Source organism: Myripristis murdjan, chromosome 14 (assembly GCF_902150065.1).
Source record: "Myripristis murdjan chromosome 14, fMyrMur1.1, whole genome shotgun sequence".
Classification (NCBI taxonomy): Eukaryota; Metazoa; Chordata; class Actinopteri; order Holocentriformes; family Holocentridae; genus Myripristis; species Myripristis murdjan.
The window spans coordinates 28,732,550-28,756,501 of NC_043993.1; the positions used below are offsets into that span (position 1 = coordinate 28,732,550).

A 23,952-nucleotide genomic window follows, 5' to 3' on the forward strand; every position below is an offset into this window, starting at 1 on the left:
GCACAGAAAGAGCAACACCACAAACACCGCTGTACAAGTGAGGCCTGTTTTATTCTTCCTATCACGGCAGATATTTCCCAGCCAGGCAAAAATCACATATTGATGTGCTGTGAGACTCACTGGTGAAACCCACATGTTAAATGGATGATTTCGTTTCTCAGAAAAAAAAGAGAACAAACTGCATGTTTGTGTTTTTCCCCGACACTACTAGGATTTGAGCGGTCTTTGCGTTTGAGCCATGCTCAGTCCGAGGCCCGCTGGCGGACGAATGATGTGGCTTCGAGATAATGTGAGATTATACTGTGTATGTAGAGCGTGATCCATAGGCATTTGGACAGCAACACACTGAGATTTTGGCTCCTCGCTTTTGAGCAGCTAAAGAAGCTTTGTCTCCCCCCTGATTTTTCTGTTGAACCCTTTGGGAAACTGAATGGATAAACCTCTTAAATTGTTCATGTTCGCATTCAAAGTTTTCCAGCTGAAACCGTCGACACACAATTCACACTCTGTTTGCTAAACTTGGCATAAATGCAGAGTTGAATACTGACATCCATAACCTCAGTGGTCTGAATTATTTTTTTTAATATAAATTCAAGACTTGACAATGTGCTGTTCAACCTCGACATTTGCAGATTTTGTGTTTAAATGCTGCTACAAAAAATATACAGTACATTGAATGCACAAAACATAACTAATATCATTTTACAGCCCATTTTGCACATTTCACATCTCGATCGCCTTAAAAGTAAAAGTCCCTCTCCAAGTCATCTGCATGTTTTTACCTGAATCTGGTGTAGAGTTAATAAGGGGCAGCCAAATAGATATTGCTATTTTTTTTTGTTTTGTTTTACATAGATTTAACTCATCACTGTGCAAAATGAAAACACAAAGTGAAAGTGCCCCAGACAAATTTTTTAAAAAGTTCATCGCAACAAAAGAAATCAGTTCTAGTAGAAGAAAAAATTGCCCCCAACCAATTGTATCTCACAACAATGCAGCCTAAACCGGCATCCCATATTTGTTCATCCTCATGCATGTATTTGTCTATTCTAAGCCATGAGTGATTACTGTTCATTGGAAGGGGCAGCCCTTTAATTAGCCATGGGGTCTCTGGGGAGCCATTACCACGGGGGAATCTTGCCCCTCTTTATTATCCCATTTTAATATTGGCTAAGAAAAGAGATACACAACGTGGGGCAATTTGGTTTCCTCAGAAGGGGCACTTTTATCCCACCTCAGGGCCCACCAGCATCGGTGAATATGCATGCTGGGGTGTGAGCCGTGGGGTGTCACGGGGGTGTTGGGACATGTGACACGGGTGATGGACGACCTGGACCGGGCGTCATCTGGGGTCCCTCACACCATCACTGTATGGGGCTGCAAGTTCCTTAGGACTTAATGAAGAGGACGGGGTGATGTAGCACCGGGAAATGGGAGGTGACAGATATGCTCCTGATGAAAAGGAGTTGAAGGTTTGGGAATTTGCAAAGTCTCTGCCTGGATAAAGAGGAAATGCACACAAAAAAAGCTTTACTAAGATCAAAGTTGGAGGCCCATAGATGGTCATTTTTGTTCATTTCCATGCCACACTGAAGACTTGTCATGGGCAAAATCCAAATTTTTTTATCATGATATTGTCACGATATGTTGTGATGATAATGAATATTACAGTATTTTGACAGGGAGGGGTGGTGAGGATTTATCTCACGCAACGCAACATCCATCCAACTTTTTTTTTTTTTTTTTAAATCAAAGTATTTCTAAAATCTCCCTACTTAAATGTTTTATGTACACAAACTGCACTCCATCAAAACCGTCATGTGTGTAATCAAAATTACCTTTCAACACAATTGCTGTTAATTCTGCATTTATTGAGCCGTTATATCGGTAACTTGCCACAAGCTGCAGTGCCAAAGGAAATAATAAACATTTTTTGTCTCATAAAAGTTAAATAAAACATTACGTCCAGTTGGATATTGTAAAAAAGAGAATAAAAAATCAGAGTATGTATCACGTATTTTATGATGTGCAGGGATGGCGAAATGTGAAACCCAAAGACACCCAGATATTTCATGTGAGGTGACAGCTCAGAAATCTCCCCTTTCCCCCAGACACAGTTATTCTGGCAAATGAGCATATTGTAATAATAATAACGATGTGACCTCAGCAGTACACATTGATTGTTTCTAACAAGAATGAAGACATTCCTATCAAAGTCACCCATATTCCCCTGTAGCAAAGTTACAATAGGGCGAGCCCATCAAAGTACAGACGGTAATTCCAGCCAAGGACAAACTTCAGCTCTTCCAATCTCATCACTACACCTCCATGAAAGCCCTTTAATTAAAAGTCAGAGTGGAAAAAGGGGGCATTTCGCTTCACAACTGTCTCTTTCTCTCATTTTCTTTCCCTCTCCTTGACTCAGTGTTCATACAGTTCTAATATTTTTTTTTTCTCCCCGACTCAGCCGCTCGTTTAAAATGATGTCAAATCAAGCGGTGCGTCATCAGAATCGACTAATTAGCAGCTCTGATGCATGTGTTTTACTCATCTTGTTTGGGAATGGAGGGATTAAGGAATGGGAAGGCATATGTTGTCAAGGGCTGACCTTGGAGAGACCTGAGATGCATGCTTTGACGCTAAAGTGGTTTCAGGAGTGTATCAAGCCACTCAGATACACAGTAACGCCTCCCAAATGCAATTATAGCAGGGGGATTAGGTCCCTACTCCACACTGGGCTAAACACAAATTGGCCGCAGTGTGCGAGAGTGTATGTTTTTTGTGCATGTGGAAGTGGGAGGAGACGTTGCTGGCAGCTGGTCCCCCCTTGAGGGCTCTGTTTTGGGGCTGTTTCATCATGCAGGCCTGGCATCCTTTCTGGGTTTGAGCAGTCTGGCATACATGTTTTTAAAGATGGTCAAAGTCTGTTGTTGGGGAAAGGACTTCCATATTCTGTTTTGAGCGCTGACATTCAGGGTGTTTCTGATGTTTATAAGATATGACTTCAAACACTGTTGTGGGTACAGCAGAGTGCACAAATGTTGTGGTATAGCTCGACGCAGAGTAGAACAAAACACCCTGGTGTCTTTTTTTTTTTTCATCCTTTGACTCCCTTTAGTGGAGGAGATGTTGGAATGAATGTGAAAAACATTTTACTTCAAAAGGAGTGCTTTTAAATCGACGTAACTTACCTCCTACTCTGAAAAACTATTAATATGCTTGGATGTCACATCATCAAAAGAAGTCACAAACCAAATATCTCAATTCAGTGTACAAATGCCAGCCGGGATACACATATTTTGAATCCTTAAGAGATTTGGCTTTACCTTTCCAGATAAAACAGGAAAACTGATTTTTGTGCTAAATATACTTATAATCAAGGGCATAAAATTCAGTTTATATACTTAGATATTTGTCAGACGCTGTGAAATTATGTGTGCATGCCTATCCTGATTATTTGATCAATATTTAAAGCGTTTTTTTTTTTTTTTTTTTTGGTTTTTGTAAGGATGCCGAACTCCCCCCTCTAAATTAGATGAAAGTGAGGCTCCATCAAAAACAGAAGTCAGGAGGATAAGTGAGGCTGTAATGTACACATAAAACTTTCATCTGCTTCACTGATAATGAACTGAGGCATGACTTTGTGAGCTTTAATGTCCAAATGAGCTCCAGTTCCCTGTAATGGAAACAGGTATAGAGCAGGAAATGAGCTCACCCTGGGTCCTGCCACCTTGTCCTCCAAACTTAGATTCTTAATGAGCAGCTCCACACACTGACTTTTGATGTCACTTATTATAGAAAAAGTAACTTACTTTGACTTGAGGAACATTTGAAATAGTGAAAGGGTGAAATAGTTGCCTACTTCTGCTTGAGCAGGATATTTTGGTTGTCTTTCCACCCCTGGCAGAACCTTTAAAGCCTGCTCCCCAAAGGGAAAGGTGCTCTTTCTCGTTTCCCTTCGCCCCCGCCCCAACCAGAAGGGGCACATGTGCAGTTGCATTTGGGGAGGGTGGGAGGGGGCATTAGTGCTCCATGTTAATCAAAGGCAGTGGATAGAACGAGAGGGAAGGAGGGATATAAAGGGACTCGGTTGGGCGCCAAAGCAGCCCCCTCTGCACCCAATGCCTTTTAATTAGGCTCACAGCAGGGGCGCTGCACCGGCACACGTGCCACTCATCACTCACACACAGACGCATACACATGCGCAAACTCATATGAATTGATACACCTTTTTCTGCTTCATTATTCCGGCGTGTTGGTCATCTCCATTTTCTGTCACATCCTGTGTTTGGCTGTCGGCTGTCCCAGCAGTCTTCAGGGGGGCAGCGAGGTTATGCTAAGATGTTCTGTGACCCTTTTCCATGGAGTAAACTTGCCTATCACGGGCTTTGTGTCTAACAAAAGGATTAGAGATGCCATATTTGTTCAGGGGCGTCAATTTACAACACACAAAGGTTTAGCAAAGTGCCTGCATCTAATATAATTTTCCACGAAAACATCCAAAACCGCATAATTGACTGAATTTCTCTTTGCGCAAAGTGGGGCAATGACTGATAAATGACAAGATATTATTGTTTTTTCAGTTCGATAAATTATTGGATGTAACAAGATATTTGCACTGGTGAATGCAATAAAATCTTACCCATAGATGACGCTCATAGCTCTTAGATATTGGTCTTAAAGCACTTTATGATGTGATTTATTTTAGATATGGCATTTAAATAGATTTATGGACAGTTTTTGCTTTTTCCTTGCTCCCCACTGTAATGATAAAACGATGAAGTTTGAGCTCACTGAAGTATTCATTTGTCATTAATCCAAGTTTCTAATACAAATCTGTTCCCTGTTTGTCTTGGAGAGACTCCAAATTCCAAAACAATCTAGGAGGAGATTTGTCTCTTGAAAAACTAGAGATGACTGAACCCAAGAAATCTCCTTTGCCTTTATCACACTACAGTACTACAAACACTTAGCTGTCAATTTAAACTGTAGTTAAGAGCTAAAACCTATATTATGGCACAGTTGATTGGACTTATTGGCGTGATCAACTTTTAGACCGGGACACGGCAGCTCGCCATCTGCCTGGGCCGCTTTGAACGCTGACATTTGGTCAACGACCTTTCACCTCGCACGGAAATGTCATGACACCATAAGTCACTATAATACAAAAGACCTTCAACAAAAACCCTTCGGGTAGAAACAGAGAAGTGATAGTGCAGTGCTGGATTCAAATATACAGTCAAACAAGCTGATAACCATCGTAACCCCTTCCCTCCTGGACGTAAGATCATCTGGGGCCTGTCAGCGAGCACAGATGAGATTTGGGAGGCGAGGCTTTAAACCCATTTTCCGGAGACGCTCCCGTCTTTATTGTGGGTATCAATCAAGGCTGTGATAAGTGAGGAGACAGCGAGCGGTGTGATTTTTACATGCCAGGTGCACTCCTCCTACGACGCATTTGAGGAGTGCTGACAGTGAATTACTATGCAGCGGGAGGGCTTTTCAAGGCACAGTCATGAAGGTCAAAACTGGCACACTCTTATCCATCTCATTTCAATCACATTAGGAACGGATCAAGCACGAATTTGCTGGGTATCATAAGAACTTTTCTTTTTCACGGTGCCTCATCAGAGAACGGTGCGTTTTGGCACAAGTTTTAAGGTTACGCGATGCAGGATTCAGATTCCCTTGCATTTGCTATTATCTCTAATAATTTGAAAATAATAGCATCTAGATTAGATTGCAAGTCTCCTTCATACATGCCCCTCTATATAATTACAGCACACTTGGCAAAGGCATTAGCGAGCATCGTTTGAGATCACGACAAACATTCTGTGACTAGACATAAAAACTTAGGGTAGTGAGAGTGCCGTCTTGGTATCTGGGCTGTCAAAGTGTGCTAGAATATTGCTTTTATGCTTTTCATACAATCAGTCCATGGTTTTCCTGTCCTATATCTATACTCTGAAAGCATTAAACAACAGCCTAGCTCCGTTTAAATGATCTATCATGAGACTAATGTAAACTTTTGATTGATTTTCTAAGACTCTTCTCTGCAGTTTTGTATTACCCACTGTGGATACTTTACTAACTTGGTGAGTGTCAGACATTTGCCCACTCTGTTTTGCCTCTGCTTTTGGTCACCAGCTTTCTCTGAGTGCCCTCCATTCACAGGCTCGTAGGCGAAAGCCAAGGTAAGAAGTTCATACTGAGTACAAACTGTGAAAGATGATGACATTTCATATTGATATAAAACACACTTCTGATGGCTTTGAAATATTTCACAGCATTGCATTTCACCTCAAAATGCTTATAGGGAGCAGCTGAGGATTCATTTTTGATTTGCCTGTAAAGTTCCTCTGACATTAGGTCCGTGATCACGTCAGACAAGCTGTTATAGGGAGTTATATGCTTTCAGTTGACTTGGTTGAGTTTATCTGTGCTGTGAATTATGTCTTTAAGGTTAAGGTATTACATTATATCCCACAAAAATTGCTGAAACTGAAAGACTCTGCAGAGACAGAGCAAGGGGTCGTCACAGTATTAATGTTTTATTATGGCAGAGTCTGGTTTTTGATTGGCTGGAGGGTGCGCTTTCAGACGTAATCCGGCTCAAAGTTAATCACTACTCTGAATTCATACACTGTCATAAAGTTTTGAACCAGCCTTTATGACTGAAGCAACAAAATGAAACCTAGGCATTGATTTAACTACTGTGCATTAACAATTAGACACCACACTCCCTCACGCTTCATTTTTAAAAATATCGATTGCCTAAAAAGTATTGCGATTATTTTCAAGCAGTTTACATTGGCATAACCTTAACATCAATACTGAGCTAGCCAAGCTATTTATGTGTAGATTTCTGCCATATTTAATCCATTTAGGCAAGTGTAGAGAGGAGTTTAATATCTTGCGACACATAACCAAATCAGTGGGTAGTGTCTTCATTGCTAGGCTGGTTGTCCGGTGTGAAATAGTGCGTGCAGTCAGACTATATCATACCCTACATTAACTCCACCGAGGCAGCCAATCTCCACTTCTTCTCAGGTCGTTCTTTGCCACTATGTTGTGCATTAAAAACCCTTTAACACACGCCTCATCATGGGATTATTGGTCATAAACAATACTGGGTGTACGTGTCACACTGTGGTCTGAATGCAGGTTCAGCCGCTTTTACAACCTGACAAGAAAAATACTTTTTGTTAGGAAAACAGCCAGATGTAAAGATTGAATTTCGGCAAAATTATGTCTAAAATTAGTTTTAAAATGTGTATCAGTTGAAACCCTAACTATTATCCACAGTTTGAAAGACTAAAATAAACTTTCAATCGCAATTAAGCGCTGCTACACTTCACTCCATTGATAAATTTGCCCCTTATCTCTGACCTGGTAGCTGCCAATTATCTTATCGTCCACAGTGGACTGTAGAGAGCGAGGGCTGGCCGTTACTCAGGTCAGCTGCAGAGGCTAATGGTGTATTGAGCTGTGGACAGGCCTTGGGTCAAGAGGCCTCAGTGGTTCAGCTGCTCCACACCTGGGGTCTGACGGGAATGAGGTGGGTGGGCGGTGGATCTCAGCACCCCTCTTTACACCGAAGAGGTACCTTCATCCTTCATCAAGGCCTTCTTCTCAACCTCCAACACCTCATGAATCATGAAAGCCAGCAGCCCCCTCCACCCCCAGCCGTCTCCAAGGGGCCGCATATCAAGATACAATGACCATTAGGAGTCCTTCATTCATTCACGTCAACTGTTTTCCTTTGTCTTTCTCTGACATTTGACAGTTGGGGAATTGTGTAAGCCAACACAGTCTATCTCAAATTACTGGACGTGGTGACTGCAGGAATACCTGATAGGGATTTTCTTTGATTTGAGAGAGCATAGCTATAGTTACCTTTAAGATAAGTCCCATCAGACATACCATTTGGTGCTGATTCTCCATAAAATGTCAATGACACGGTAGAAAATTTGCATTCTCTTGTAGAGGATAATTGTGTTATATAATATTTTGGCAATAAATATGACGCTACAAAAACCAAAGCATCACAAGTGGAGAATGTAATTTGTGATTTTCCTTTGTGCTGCCATGGTAAACTAAATCATCACCAACCAACCAATTATTTGCTTCTTGATTTAACATTCATGAGATGTTAATGAGCTGAGAAATATCCTTAATTCAAAAAGCTGTCTGTGATATTTAGATGTAATTGGGTAATGGTACCCAGCTGGTGACCATTTTGGGTGGTATCAAAACTTTCAGCTGCAGATTACTGGTTAAAACACTGTTCCCTTTCTTTCATCATGAAAAATTGCTCCGCAAACAATGCAGCATCTGCAGATGATAATTTTGGAGGAGGGTGGGAGATAGCTTTTTGTACTTTTTGATGAAAATAGAAATCAAGCAGCATAATATCATGTAGCTCACACAAAACGAGGCGTAAGTTGCTAATTTAAACCCAATCCACATAATACTCGCTTCAAAACTACATGGAAGGATTGGTGTAATTTCCAATTTCCCTCTTTATAAAACACCAATCAGCTGAAAATGACTGATGTACAACTTCTGTCAACACAGCTAATCAAAAGCAGACTTTCACGGAGACAAAGAGCAACCTTTGCCCCAAGCGTGCTGCATGCATCCTAAATCCCCACTCCTCTTTGTAAGTGCTTGAACTTGGATTCCCTCACTCCTTGGCCTCCACCAACCGCCCGCCCGCCCCTCCATCTTCCTTCCTTCAGAGGCAGGGAGGCATGACATGACTTTGGCCCTGACCCTGGTCCCTACCTGAGTGTTTTGTTTGGAGCGGGTGGAGATCAGATGTTTTTGGTCATTACACCGCCTCTCATTAGGTCGCCCGTCTCGTCCAAATAAAGCTAATGAGACAGTGTTTAATGTCCAAAGTCCCGGTCTGCCCCTCCTATCAGAAGAGTGTGTGTGTGGTGGGGTGCGGTGAGCCAAATTACCCCGACGTCTCGTTCAGGGATGGCACCTGGGCCCCCTTGTCGCTTGGGGCAGGTTAGCTCAGGGTAGGGGAATCCACTTGGGGGGGGCGAGGCTGGGCCCAGCTGGAGGGAGTTAAAGAGCTAAATGCTGATTGGGGAAGCGTGGACGTAGAGATGTGAGTGGATTTGAGCTTCAGCAATGGGACAGTCAATAGGGGACTCTTTTGTTTGAGGACATGCAGGAGAATCCAGCGTGACTGTCTCATCAAAATACCGCGAGTTGAGGTGAATACATTTGCTGTGATTGTCATTTGTGCATTTAGATATTCATATGACACAGGAGACTCAGTGCTACCCTTCTATCAGTGAAAAGCTTGTATAGCTGCAACTAATAAAGGCATTCGCCAATGTTTTAGGCAAAATACCCTTTATTGGACTATTAAAAAAAAAAGAGCAATTTTAGCAGAAGTTAATTTGTGCTAAATCTACCTATACATTCAGCAGTGCACAGATCACTGCAATAGACAGAAAGATAAAGTTCCACCATCTAACTTCTCCTAAAACAACTCGTTTTTTGCTTCTTATTTTTTTCAAATCCCAACCCATAGGAACTGAACCACTGGACGTACAGAGGTGAAAATGGTATCGAACATCTTGTCTCAGTCCGGGAAAGTCGGAAAAATGTTGGCGTAGTCCCTAAAGGCCAGTGAGTCGAGGTTTAAAGTAACATTACAGCAAAGTTACCAGATTTGGATGTGCAACTTTCACCTTAACGGACCGACTTCTTCCTTTTGACAGAATCCTGAACCTTTTTTAAAATCCTGAGGTGTTTTCCACATGTGCTGAAAGGGAGGTGAGGCAGAGAGATGAGTTTCACCCTGAGAGCTCTTTGTCAGCCCGGTGCACTTCCAGCTGACTTGTCTGCTGCAATCAGCACCAGTGAAGGAGGCCATGTAATGGTCATCTCACACCTATCTAGTAATGAGCCGATGGGAGCGCACAGCTGATGGGAATGAGATGACACAGAATTTGATTGAGGATGTGAAAAGCCTCTCTAATACAGATGGCTTCTCTCCCAAAGACTTCATGAAAAGCAGCAGGGAAAAGTCTAAAAGACATGGATTGGCAATTATGGTATTTTTGCCACCCAATCAAAATCCATTCCTTTTGTTAACTTCTTTTTGCACTTTTCAGCGTGATACTGGGTTGTGAGGTCAAAATAATAATTGAAGCTCATTCATTTAATAATAAGTGAAGTTCCATCGATGAATCATTCAGTCAAAGTAACTTACTATCAGTCAGTCAAACAATCAAATAGCCAATAAAATACCCAAAGCACATTGCATGAAATGAGCGGTTCAGTGTGTATTGATACCATAATTTAAAACAGTACAAAAGAAATATATGTAGAAAAAGACAAAATATTCTCCTATAGGATATATGAGGTACAGTGTTTCATGCATGTTACTGCTCCATTACATGAAGACTGACACCTTTTTGTCAACACTCATTTGGTCTTTATGGGATGATTGGCAGTGGGAGACCACACCATAAGCCACTGCACATGTTATCCAGCCAGACACTGGTAGGCTCCATGTCAGCGAGGGATGGTTTAATTTCCTGCCATAAATATTTTAATTTAACGACGTGACAGCTATGCATTGCCACCGTACATAGCTGTTTATCAATTCATTGCACTAGTGTACAGGGGTAAAAAAAAACAAAAAAAAACCCTGCAAGAACCATATTTCATGTAGGCTATGGTCATAACAGTGCCCATCAGTGGGCAACACCAACATAATGTTTCACAATGATCAGTATTTAATATTGTATTAGACTTTAACTAATCCAAATGATTCAGGAGTCAGAATGACTGCTTGTAATTCTGGACTGTCTGTAATTTCAGGGAATAGTCTAGTCTAGTCACCCTGCACTCCTGTGTCGACTCAAACCTGGTTTAGCTTTAAATCATTCAGCCATTCCCTGTATTTCTTGCTGCCTTACTTCAGAGACAAGTGTGGCTTGGAAGGAGTCCTAATAAAGCCGCATTGAGATGCAAAACCTCTGAGAGGAACACCTGAAAATTAGTATGAAGAGTGACAATTTTTAGCAGATCCTAACTCCTAAGTGTTACACTCCCATAGAACCTGTTAGAATAACGCTGAGCAGCTGCAGTCTAGAAATTACTCCAAATTAGGATGTTCACAGTGCACATGAAAACCAGCTGCTGTATCAAGTGTTATTTTAATCTGCCAAATTACTTTTGCCACCCTGAAATGCAGCGGGCCATTTGCAAAAAAAAGGCCTGTGGTTGCTTACCTGAACACCTGATATGGGTGCAAATACCGTCAAATTTAAGTTGACGGTGTGCACTTTAACTTTGTAATTATTGTGTCATTTCACATCTACAGTAATAAGAGTTTGGAACCGTAAGTAGGATTGCACTCAGATACGCTTATGAATACACTTGAGGGCTTTCCTGGCTCTGTCATCAATGCTGAGGCTCATGAGTAACAGATGTGGCCCAATCAAACATGAGCATGAAGACATAAAAATAAATCCATCACCCAAATGAATGAGAAAATTGCTTTTATTGCTTTTAGGCAACACTAATGTTTATTTCAGATTTTTATTTGAGGCCTTTTCAGCTGTGTATCATTCAGTATTGGTAATTCTACTATCAATTTGTGCAAGCCAATAGCCATTATGTACTATATACTGCATTTTATGACAAACATAGCCTCGCTGTCTGAGGTCAATGAGAATGAAATGGATGATAATTTTGAATATGCGGCCATGGGTAGGCAATCAATGGCATCCCTTCCATACAAAATTAACCAGCACAACCCCTGAATAATGCACGTTTCGCTAAGAGAAAATGAGCTCTAATTCAAAATGAACTTCACGGCGTTAACAAGTGTGATATCAGCCCTCCATCTTCTGTCAGATCTCATCTCTTAGTAATCTATTACAGTTTGAGAAAGCAAATCATCCCTCTAATGATAAGCCCGGGCTTATGATCACAACCATTCTCTAATTACAAAGAAAGTTATCCCCAAACTTTGAATTCATGAGGCGTAAGAAACGCCTCTGGCACTGAAAGGTGAAGCTCACGTCCTCAAACATGTGCAAATAAAGGGCCATCTCATTAACTTTAAGTTATGTCTGTACATGTTCACAGAATATAATGGCTGTCTTTTGATGGCACATAGATTAACACAGATCCTCGCTATTTTGTTCAGATGTGCTTTCAGGAATATTAAAACACAATTGGGGCCACAGAAGACTTGACCTCAATGCTTATGAATGTGCCAGTGAAAAATCCAGAGGAGGAAGACTTCTCTGACACGCTGCTCAGTGCGACTTAAGCACGTAAGCACTAGGTAATTGCAGTCCAGTCAGCAATCTAAAACATGTCACTGTTCACTAAGCTTTGGTTTGAAATGCATTAAAGTTTTTTTTTAGTTTTTTTTTTTTTTATGCTGTGTCCAGATCCTAGGCCAGCCTGTTCCAGAGATGAGGGCGTGCACATCAAAAGCCCATTTGAGAAATACACACATTACATGGCTACACCAGCATTTTGGGTGCACAATTTGTCAGACTTGGGTGTTATGTGAAGTTTGGTATTGAGCATTGCCCTAATTAAGTGAGAAAATGAGAAACTGTCACAGATCTAACTTTGTTTGGTTAGTTCATTTTAATTTCACCTCCAAACATATCAGGCTGGTGCACAGGACTGGCAGAAGTAATTCAGGCATAACTTACTTTGTTTACACAGCACGGGTAGTGAAATTAACCAGACATCTGAAGTTTTAGTGCTGTTGATTCATAATTGACCAGTGATAAGGGTTGGGCTTTTGTTTTCAGATGCTGTTAATTTGTAAGCTACAGAATAAAACTGATGACAGCGTCAGATTGCTAAAGTTTCTTTACACTTTGGATAATGTGTGCTTCTTGTTTACAATTGTTTAATATAATGTATAGATGAAATATCAGCATAGTCATTGCAGAACATCAAAAAAAGCAAAATGCAAACAGTTTAAGTATTTTGGGGCGTATAATTCCTCATTCTGACAGCAGCTCTTGACAACCCACTGACAGCTGTAGTATTTAAAGGTTAGATTGCCCAGGCTTTTCCTGTCCTTGACCTTTATTGGACAGCCCGTGTATAGATCTTGTCAAAAAAAAAAAAAAAAAAAGGATCTTACTGTCCCTCTGGCCAGATCAGGACCCCGCTGACCACAGACACACTCAGAGCCTGATACCGGACAGATGGCAGAGCCGGCTGGATTGACTTGTAGTCCCTGAAGGAAGCCAATCAAAAACTGTCACAGAAACGATGAACTGGACAATGACACAATCCATCAATCGGGCCATCAAGTGACCAATTATTTACTCACCATCCAATAAAATGTCTCTTTCATGCCCCAGTGATGGCAGGGTCCTTTTGGACTTTGGCCCTTTGATGTAGTGAAGGGGAAATACAATGAGAGTAATGGATGTCTGTGCCAAGTGGCGTCTAACAACGTTGTCCTTAGGCTTAACCTGAAGTTACTCATATTACTTCATTTACAATAAACCATTTGTGTTTACAATTTTGTTTCGGGATCTACTCATTTTTAAGCGTTGTGATACAGTTTACCTAATTCAAATCTACAAATTGCTTAATAGCCTTACTGATTATCAACTGTGTGACATATGACTAAAACAAAGGGCTGCTTTTAATGTACAGCAGGCTGTAGTACTGTTGGTCACTGAAACACAGCTGTACATACATATTATTATCCACTGATTCCACTTAAGTAGGAACTCACAAGAGCTGTTATAAAGTTAATTTAAGTGTTCACTTAAAACACACACAAAGCACAAACTATTGTTTGTCAAGAGAGCAGTAATGGATGGCAATACACGGCACATTATATTATCAATTCCAATAACAATACGAATTTTTTTTTTTATTATTTTAACTCGCATTTATAGGTAAAAATGCTATCAAACCAAGCTGTCGTTGCCATATTATGAGTACATTGTAAAGTTATATCCTCGTCATCAGATTGAATTATGTCTTAACTGGGATTCAAACAGTAAATGTGATTATATGTTTGCAACGATCTGCATTGAGATGAGTTATAAAGTTAAATCCAATGGGTGCGATTTCAGTAAAGGCCCTTAAAGGTGGATGGATTCTGTTGACCATAAGCTGATATACTGCAGGAAGAATCAGAAAATCTGTTTTCTACTTGTAAGCTAATAAAGAGTGGCAGATTCAAATCTATGTCATATCTACATCTATATTCATTGATGTAGTTATGACAAAGTGCAGACTAGTTAACATGAATGGAAACAGCTGTAAGTCATTTAATACACACACAGAGCACTCTGGTCAAGTCGTTTTTGGTTGAGTGATTTATTGACAGACTATACTAGATCCCTGCAGATACCTTAATATGATAGAAAGCATAAATAAACTGACATATTGTGCATTACAATACACAGTCAGCAACACTTTAATTGGACCTGGCCTATCCATTGTAAATGTTTTAATGACTATGTCAACAACAGAAGCAGAAACTGAGAAAAAAAAAAATACATTATGAAAGTATCATTTAAGCTATACATAAGTGGCTTTATGTTTCAAGGCGTCATTATTACATGCCTTTGCTTTTTTTATAGTTTTTCAAGTTGGAATAACTTTACAAATGCCTTCTCAAACATTAAAAAAATATATAACAAAACAATTTATTGGCACAGGGCTTAAATACAGCTTTACATACATGGATCCATTTATATCTTATTAGAGTTCTGTCTATTACATTTCATTTTAAAGATGTCTGTTGCTTAAATGAGGAGATATTGAACTGTATTTTTTTTTTTAAATATATATCATGATACATCTTGCTGAGACATAATTCAGTTGGCACTGGCATACACTGACAGACTGAGCTGAACAAGTTTATCTACCATTCTGTTTTCCAGTGTCGCCTCTTGCAGCTGCAGGGTCATCCCAATAGACCTTTTTCACAGCAGCCATTTTGACAAAATAATAGTAGGATAAATACAGGTGTTACCAATGCCATTAATTATAGTTCTGTCCCATTTCGATGCAGCAGAGCCCCTCAAATGAGCCAGCATGAACAGCATCAGGGTTGCGGCTCTGTTAGACTGAAACAGAGCAGAGCCTGTTGTGGTGAAGGAATTCCTTGTATGTGAACGCATACTTGGCCAATAAAGCTGATTCTGATTCTGATTAAATAATGTCATGAGTATCACCTGTGTTTACCTGCTGTTTCATGTGAAAATGGCCGAGAAATGGCTGTGAACAAACCCTCTGTCGGTGTGCCGCAACAGTCTGACAGAACAAGCACAAAGGTCTTGCAGTCAGGACTCTTCACTCCTTCATGTCATTGTTTGTCTGCGATCAGGGGTTCCTGTACTCTTTCATGTCAGGCATCCTTACATGTACCCACACCCATTTGAAAATATTTTGCCCCAAGGAATCCCATTTGAGGAGATTTTGGTTATAGTTATTAAGCATCATCGTATATTATTTGTTTACTCTACAGCAGTGCATTTGTCAGACTTGAATTGTCCCCCCGGTTTTTATTCCAGCCATGAAATCAAGGACTGACTCATGCATTAACTGGAAGTTGCCATTATACAGTGGTCACCCATCCTGGTGTGAATACCCTGCCAGATGAGTCACTGCAAGCTCACCTGATTCATTTAAATCAGTAGTCCCCAACCCAGTCCTCAAGATCCCTCTGTCCTGCAGGTTTTGGTTTCAGCTCTACTCTTGCACACCTGACCCAATTAAGGCCTATGCACCTTCACGCATGCCCTGTTCAGGTAGATCTGTTTCAGCCAATCAGCATGAAGCCCTTAAATGGATCAGGTATGAAAGAGTAGAGCTGAAAGAAAAAAAAAAAAACCTGCAGGACAGGGGGATCTTGAGGACTGGGTTGGGGACCACTGATTTAAATGAACCAGAGCCAGTAGTGACAGGAATTATGGAAGGCAGAGGTTAAGAGAATTTACTCAGTTCTGATCCTCTGCAGGTTTTTGCTCCTCCCTGATGGTTAATGAACCACATTCGGCTCTGATAAGGAGTGAATTTGATTATTTTAATCCACACTTGCTGAAGACCCACTGGAACAGCATTAAGGCCCTCTGGAGACATCTGAACGCAGAGCCACTGCATCAGGGGATTACAACAGCTCAGCGGAGAGGTTCCCTTGTTTCTTTGTTTGTCGGGGTGGTATTAATTTATCGTCCAATCCAAAGTACGGATCCACGCCGTATTTTGCGTCATCCCGTCGGGCGTAAGACCCCCCCTAACAACCCCCCCACCTAACGTCACCTCCCTTCCCCCTCCCCTTAGCAACAGAGGCAAGATGGCGGCGTCCAGTAACACGGAGCATTCTCCCGAGATATCGACGCCGTTAAAGATACCGAAAACAGAGGTGCCGTCCCCGGAATCGGAGGATCTGAGTGACAGTAATCAATACCACTCCAATCCCTCCACTCCGAACCGCTTTTCGCCTCTGAACGTGGGCTCCGGGACGGCGGGCCGGACGGCGGCCTCATCCTCCTCCAACAGCTTCACGGCTTGCCGAGGGATGTCGTGGACTCCGTCCGAGACGAACGCCCTCATCGCGGTGTGGGGCAACGAGAGGCTGACGGAGGCGCGGATGCAGCAGCTAGAGGTCGCGGGCACCGTGTTCTCCGGGAAGGCCCCCGGTCCTGCCATGTACGAGCGGGTCTCCAGAGCCCTGGCGGAGCTGGGCTACGAAAGGACCCCGTCCCAGTGTCGGGAGAGGATGAAGGTAAACAAGAGGGCAGAATAAAGGGCTGAATGTGCTCCCTCCTCCATAATTGGCATCTCTACTTGGAGCTGTGAGGCTGAGATTGAGCTGCAGATGGTTGTCATTTGATGCTGCCACTGTCAGGGTAGATTACTGGGTTGTGGGGTAGAAGGGGAAAAAAATCAGCAGTCCAATGTCATTACAACAGGCCGAGCTGTTTGTAATGACATGCAGCAAAAGCAGACCTACCTGCATGCTGTGCAAAGTCTAAAGCCCGATGTGCAGGTCTTTGGACACTGACAAATGTACACTGACTGTGCAAGATATTAGGAGTACATTGCTATTCTCCTTTTTGCATGTGTCATGTGTTTTAAGTAGGGCTGCATTATATGGACAAAATTTCATATCTCATTATTTAATAGTTGGGTTCACACTTTTGTTCAAGTTGCAACAGTGAAAACTGAGCATTCTTCAAATAATAATAATAATAATAATAATAATAATAATACCAAATGGATGTAGAAAATGCAGTTACTTAAAATATTTATTGATCACAGAGAATGTCAAAAATATTTATTGCACAGAGAAAATGTTTACTGAACAGAGAATATCTGCTCTGTTTATATGAAGTTTATATGAATGCACAAAATGTCATCAACAAATCCAAATATTTTTATTTCATTCCACTCCCCAAGTCCATCAGTATATTTGAAATTCCATTTTGTCTTCAGGTGAGTTGCCTTAAACAAAAAACAAAAAAAAACAAAATCAGCAGTAGCTCCTGTAGTTCTCCAGGTTTTATCTTCTGAATTTGAATCTCGTAACTGCGCAGTGCTCTCTCACTGATTTATCAGCAGTATGCACAAACTTAAAAAGTATACTGTAAACTTCAGTCAGTGCTGCATCGTGCTGTGAAAATATACAAAATGTTTCACGTTTAATATTTATTTCAGCAATCCAAATTCAAATACAGTGAATACCAGAGCTGCTAAGACCTGTGGTTGAGTAAGTAGCCTACAACGTTTTATTTAAAGTAACGGAGCTCATATGTTATGCTGTGTATGAGTCACCGTGCTGCCCTTCACCAAGCTGAAAGTTACTTGAACTACAGGGAGGTGGGAAGCAGAAACATGTTTATACATCATTAGCCTGAAGAAATGGATGACATGTGCCCCCATCTCATTCAGACACTGCGGCGCTGCTACAGCCGCGTGAAGGAGCACGGTATCGGCAAGAGGAAGAGCAGCTACTCCATAGAGCAGCTGGAGAAGGTGTTCGGCCAGGGAGGCTGGGACTCTCAGAGCTGTGCGCCGGTGCTCATCAACAGCAGTGGGCTGTATCAGGAGATGGAGTCCGACAGCAGCACCCTGGAAGACTTCTCCCAGGAGGACTGGTGCAACCAGGTGCTGGCCTCAGCCTTCCAGGAGGGAGACATGGAGACCGGTGAGTAAGTGTTGGTGTTGGCAAGCAGTGAGCAGATCTCATGAACTGGCACAGGAACAGTGGGTTTCAACTCTTTGTGTTTTTGCTCTTGTCTTTTTTTCCCTCCAGAAGAAATCCAGGTGCCTAAAAATAGAGTTCTACAGATCCAAGCAGAGCTTTCAGAACAAACCCAGTAAGTCAATTTTGACAAAGGCTAACTTCACGGTGCCTTTGTTAATTGAATATGTTTGACACAAGGCTTTGTGTTGAAAGTTTTTAATTACTTGAATAATTTTTAGTTATTACTACAAGTCCAACACTATGATTTGTTTTCAGTAGTGCCTGACTAATATGGGGTTTTTGAGAACAATATCAATTTTAGAAGGGAAAATTCACAGATTACTGATATGGTAGCTGACATAGTGTTGTTGTTGTTGTTGTTGTTGTTGTTTTTTTTGAGCTGGAATGAAATTAGACCTTTTCTATGTGGATTGTGCACCGAATTTGCGCCTATGCAAAGGTACCCAGAAAGCTGTTTTCTTAAACAAATAACATTATAATTTTTATTTTTCTAATGGTCTCCCTACAATGAAATGGCAACTGTGGGGGCTTACATCATCACACATGAATAAAATTAGGCTCATTCAATCCACAAGAGTCTCAGCTGTCCAGTCAAACCCAATTAATGCAATGTCAAGATTGTTTAGGCCCCAGTATGCAGAAATACACCATTTTAGAATAGGTGAAAGGTGAATTAGCATAACGTGGGCATGTCTGCAAAGGGGAGACCATGGATACCCGAAGAACCCATTTTCATTCAGATATCTTGAGGTCAAAGGCCAAGGGACCACTTTGAAAATTGCCATGCCATTTTCTCCTTGCCAAAAATTTAGTTTAACTTTGGAGCATTGCGAAGTGTCCATGTCAGCTTCCTAGCATGGCACGCTTGGCACCAGTGGATTCCCTAGGTTGTCTAGTTTGATAAGATACCAGTGTCTTCACTTTAGCTTTAAAAGCCCGCAACAAATGTTTTTATATCGGTGCAAATCAGTCAACATATGACGATACTGATATGTTACCAATGTATCTGTGATAGGCCATGATCAGCCAATAATATTGGCTGACCGAAATATTGATTCAGCACTAGTTTTCACTACCAGAATCAGTTGTAGGCCAGAAATTTGCTCTCAATTTGTTTGGAAAAGTTGCATTCACATTTGCTTTTGATTGAGCATTGTTCTAAATAAGACAACATTCTGGAGGACCATGCCGGTCCTATTTTGTCAACAGTAATGTTTTTATCTGGCACTAATATCAGTTGTATAAGTGTGTACAGACTACACACACAAAGTAAGCTTTGGTAGCTTAGAAGCCAAGGGTAGCACACTCCAGTTCACCCCTACTGATGTTCAAAGAGTGTGAAAACTGCTACATGAAACTTGTAGGTTGCTACACTAAGGTAATAATATCTTGTGAATACTTGGCTGGTGTGTTCATTTGCAGTTCTTGTGGAGATTGTTATTCTCAAGATGTGTTAAAGAGAACAAGCCTCATGAACATGAAGTTGCATCTAGACAGGTTGAGATGGGATGTTTACTTGAGGTTGTGCCATCAGTTAAGACAAATTCATAGGTGTTCATCCCACTGATTCAACAGGCTCTGTCCCCTAGACAATATTGGTGTTTATTTTTCCAGCAGACATGATGCATCATTTTCATAATGAATCTTGAGGCTTCCCATTTGCTCTTGTCAGCCAAGTTGCCATCTGATGCATCCTTTTAATATTTTGTGGTTGGCAAGTAAACTTCAGTACACCCCAGTATTGTTCAGTTGGATTTATTCATCATATCACATAACAAAAATATATGTCTAGATGTCATCATTATTACCAACGCTTGTTTGTGTGTGTTTGCCCACAGAAAAAGGGACGTGATGCAGAATGTGATGCGCATCCTTGAGTCGGTGCAGCTGAAATGGGAGCACTTCCAGACGTGGACCGAGTTCTCGCGGCTGCACCTCTCCAACAAACTGGCCATCTTTGGTGTGGGCTACAACACGCGCTGGCGCGAGGACGTGCGCTACCACTACGCAGAGATTAGCTCCCAGGTGCCACTGGGCAAGCGGCTTCGTGAATACTTCAATCCGGAGAAGCCAGAGGGCCGCATTATCATGACCAAAGTTCAGAAGATGAACTGGAAGAATGTCTACTACAAATTCCTGGACATCACCATCAGCGAAGCGCGCTGCCTGGAGCTGCACATGGAGGTGGACTGGATCCCTGTTACCCAGTCCAGGGTGGCTGGCTGCAGTAAAGGCACATCGCACTACCTCCTCCCCGGGGACATCCCCAAGGCATACGGACTCTACGCTATCGGCTACGAGGTGGTGCCACCCCCTAACGACACTGCACAGACGTCGTCCCAGGGTGATAGTCAAGACCACAGTATACCTCATGGTGGGTTGGAGTCGGAGAGCACGGGGCAGAGCCATGCCGACGGAGAAGGAGCAGGGAAGGGTGACAGGACTGGGGCTAAAGTCACTTACTGCTATCTGGGCATAGCCGAGGATAGGACCCTACAGCAGTGCCTGTTCCAGCACTTTCAGGGTTCTGGCAAGCACTACGTCTATGGGGAACCCTCCGCTGTCACACGTTTCCTTCAGGAGAACTGTCGCGGTGGCACCGGAGGTCAGGACGGGGAAGGAGGCGAAGGCTCGTCTCAACATTTTGCCATTTACATTAAGTTCATCGAGGTGGAGCTGGACTTCCTCTCAGCAGGTTCCCTGGTGGAGTGCCTAGAAATTGCTGTTGGCTATACCTTAAAATATAACATCAAAGAGACAATGTAACTACCATTCAGTATTTTGGATTTGCCTTGACTAAAAGATATAGTGAACAAGTGTTATAGCCAGCAGGGGGGCATGAAGGGTGGCCAGTTCTGTTAAATAGCATGGATGTGTGCAAGAATTCGTCAAATCATTTTTGCAGCCTTTTGAACACTATTGACCCAATTTTGTTACCCAACCACTAGACCTACATCAAGGCAAAGTGATTAAAGATTAACAATGCAGCAAATGCATTGTATGCAAATATGGGAACACTGGTTTAAGTATTACACAGTATTACAGAAACGACATCCAAGAAATATGTACTCATTATTTTTGGCTAATATATGCACTAGAGGTTGAGCTGCACGTCTTGTGCGGACGAATATTGCCTCATCAGGGAGTGCGGGGTTGGCAAGGTGACTACTGCAGTATGCATCTGTCTACCTCAGTAGGATGTAGCAACCGAGGCAGGGAGGGGACCATAGCGTGTATTTGTTCTGAAACTGCCTTTTCTTTGAGGTCCGGATCTGTATTCACAAAGCTTCTATGAATTCTGGCTGATTTATGCCTTACGTTTTGTACATTGAAATGGAATTGCACCCATGGGGTTGTGGGTATCAGCAGGTGGACATCACAAATGCTGTACTCATAGGTTGCCAGGGCCAAAATACATCAGCTGCATCAGTCTTGCAGCGGTTGTGATAATCTGCTCGCGTACAGGTATAAGCAAGGCTTTAGAGTACTGATCTAGGCCTTGCAGCTGCAGAGGTAAACCTGTCCTAGGTCAGTATTCAAACAGGAGTCTTTATGAATATGGTTCCTGAGGTTATGTGCAATGTGCCAGGAAAGGACTATGTATGTGAAGATTATGAACCCATTGAATGAATCCATACTGAATCTGTCTATGTATATGAAATCTACCTTATATATCTATATAATATATATTTAAGAGTATCGATGTTCTTGAGCATTCCAGCTTTTGCGAACTTACAACATTCATTTGTTTGGGTATATATGAATATAATATTTTATATTATTTTATTGGTTGACACCATGTCTTGTATGTAATTGTTTTGAGGTCACAGTCTTGTATGTTTACATGTTTTAAGAAACAATAAATGGGGCACTCACCATCATTTGCCACTCACTGAACATGGTTTGTTGTATTTGTCTGAGCAGCAGGTTACAAGTGCGTGTTTGTTCAGTACCAAAAACTGCCAAAGTGCCCTTGACTACAGAATACAAATTCTAATATGTTAATGTTATCTTAAACTGTTTGGTGCCAAGGAACATCCAGGGACTGTAACATTTTAACAAAGTTACACAGTGACCTTGATTATTAATAAGTCACTGTAACTTTCAGCTCCTCAGGATATAACTGCTGTTGTTGTGTGCCAGCACTTAGAAGAAACATGTCATTCACCAAGGTGGCCAGAAGATGGCAGTAGATGGCTACTGCTGAAAACCCAACCACGGTCCTGAAGAAATGACTTTGTAATTTCTCCTCTTTGAGAAACAAAGTCTGCTGAGGCCTGCTTAGCGAGGCATCGATATTATCCATTTAATTCGCCAATCTCATAAACGGAAGTCATTTGCTGCACTCTGTGAATATCTTATCACCTAATGATGACTTGTGAGAAGTGAAAAAGTTTTTTGACCCTTACTGGCCTCAAAGTCAGGAGCTGAAAAAAGATGAGATGTTATTTCATTCTTATTCTAATTCTTTAATTCTTAATGCAATTTCTGCTTTATTAGTTGTTGTTTTTTTTTAATGTGGGTGTTTGGATCTTTCATTAAGTTGTTTTTGAGAAAGAAGGGATAACAGATGGTCGTGATGACTAATAATTCAGAAGATTTTTGTAACTTCCTTGGTAACTTCCTCCTTCCTCAGAAAGTGTCCAACTGACTTCCATGGTGCCAAGGATGTTCCTTGGCACCATATTGTATATATTGGCACAAACATCTGTTTGATTTTGTCAATGTAACCACCTCTGGAACTGTCAAGTAGAATAACATCCCTTAACTTATGTCTGACCAAAAGAAACAAAAAACGTCTTTTTAGTGTAAATGAAGACATGATGAATGTGTTTGAACTAATTCACAAGTTGTTGGTTTAGTCCCTGGCACTAACAGGGACGCTGCTCACCATCCCTGTCAAAGCACGTATGAGGGAATGAGCAGGGGATCAAATTCCAGTAATCTTTCACAAACATCTGTTTGATTTTGTCAATGTAACTACATCAAAAGGTGGCACTACTTTAATATTGATGTAGTGGGGCACTTAACTGTGTGTGACATTGATATTGAACACAAAAAGTAACACTATTTTGCATATTTCATTGTACAACACTGTACATTGTACACTGGACAATCTTGTTTCCTTTTCTTCATGGTGAATGTGTGATATTGTATATATTGTGCACATACATGCAATACTGTATACCACACACAGAACATAACAGAGGGAATCTATCAAATGCAAATACTAAATACATAAGCCTTTTGTCGTTAAGATTTATAAGTCAAATGTTGGAGTGGAGGTTGCCATTCACTAATTAGACCATGTCCTACTTCTTCACTGATGAAAAACTTTCACTTTATCGACTTTTAAGGTTGTCGTTAACTGAACCTTTTCATTTCTCTTATGCACGTAATACCTTTTAAAAGCAGGTGTCAAGCACTTTTATGCCCCCAGTTAGGTTTTTATGTGCAACACTGCTGTGCTTTGGAAATAACGCAGCATATGTCATGAACCAGGCTACCAAAACTATTTGTCCGACCACTTTAAACCTATACAGGGCACAGACTAGGCCCCAGCCTACGCCGCACAGCACAATGACAATGAGTCCAACCAGCCAACACCTTCTTCCTCTTTGCATCTTCAGAGTCATGGACACGTGGAGCAGGCCTTGGTAGGCAGTGTAGACGATTTTCAGCAGGTCGAAGTAGATTGCAGC

The 23,952-nt window shown here is 41.5% G+C and overlaps 1 protein-coding gene and 1 long non-coding RNA gene across 2 annotated transcripts; both read left to right on the forward strand.

Moving 5' to 3' along the window:
* The first annotated feature begins 9,561 nt into the window (after nucleotides 1-9,561).
* Nucleotides 9,562-13,399, forward strand: LOC115370945 (uncharacterized). The gene is made up of 4 exons (XR_003929314.1): nucleotides 9,562-9,651; nucleotides 9,744-9,798; nucleotides 12,188-12,328; nucleotides 13,169-13,399. It is a non-coding gene; the product is annotated as an uncharacterized LOC115370945 (long non-coding RNA).
* Nucleotides 13,400-15,882: 2,483 nt separating this feature from the next.
* msantd2 (Myb/SANT DNA binding domain containing 2) lies at nucleotides 15,883-22,147 on the forward strand. Its single transcript, XM_030069540.1, has 4 exons — nucleotides 15,883-16,768; nucleotides 17,935-18,190; nucleotides 18,299-18,362; nucleotides 20,089-22,147. Exons 1-4 carry the CDS (start codon nucleotides 16,337-16,339, stop codon nucleotides 21,014-21,016), a joined length of 1,680 nt encoding a protein of 559 aa, XP_029925400.1. The 5' UTR covers nucleotides 15,883-16,336; the 3' UTR covers nucleotides 21,017-22,147.
* Nucleotides 22,148-23,952: the final 1,805 nt, after the last annotated feature.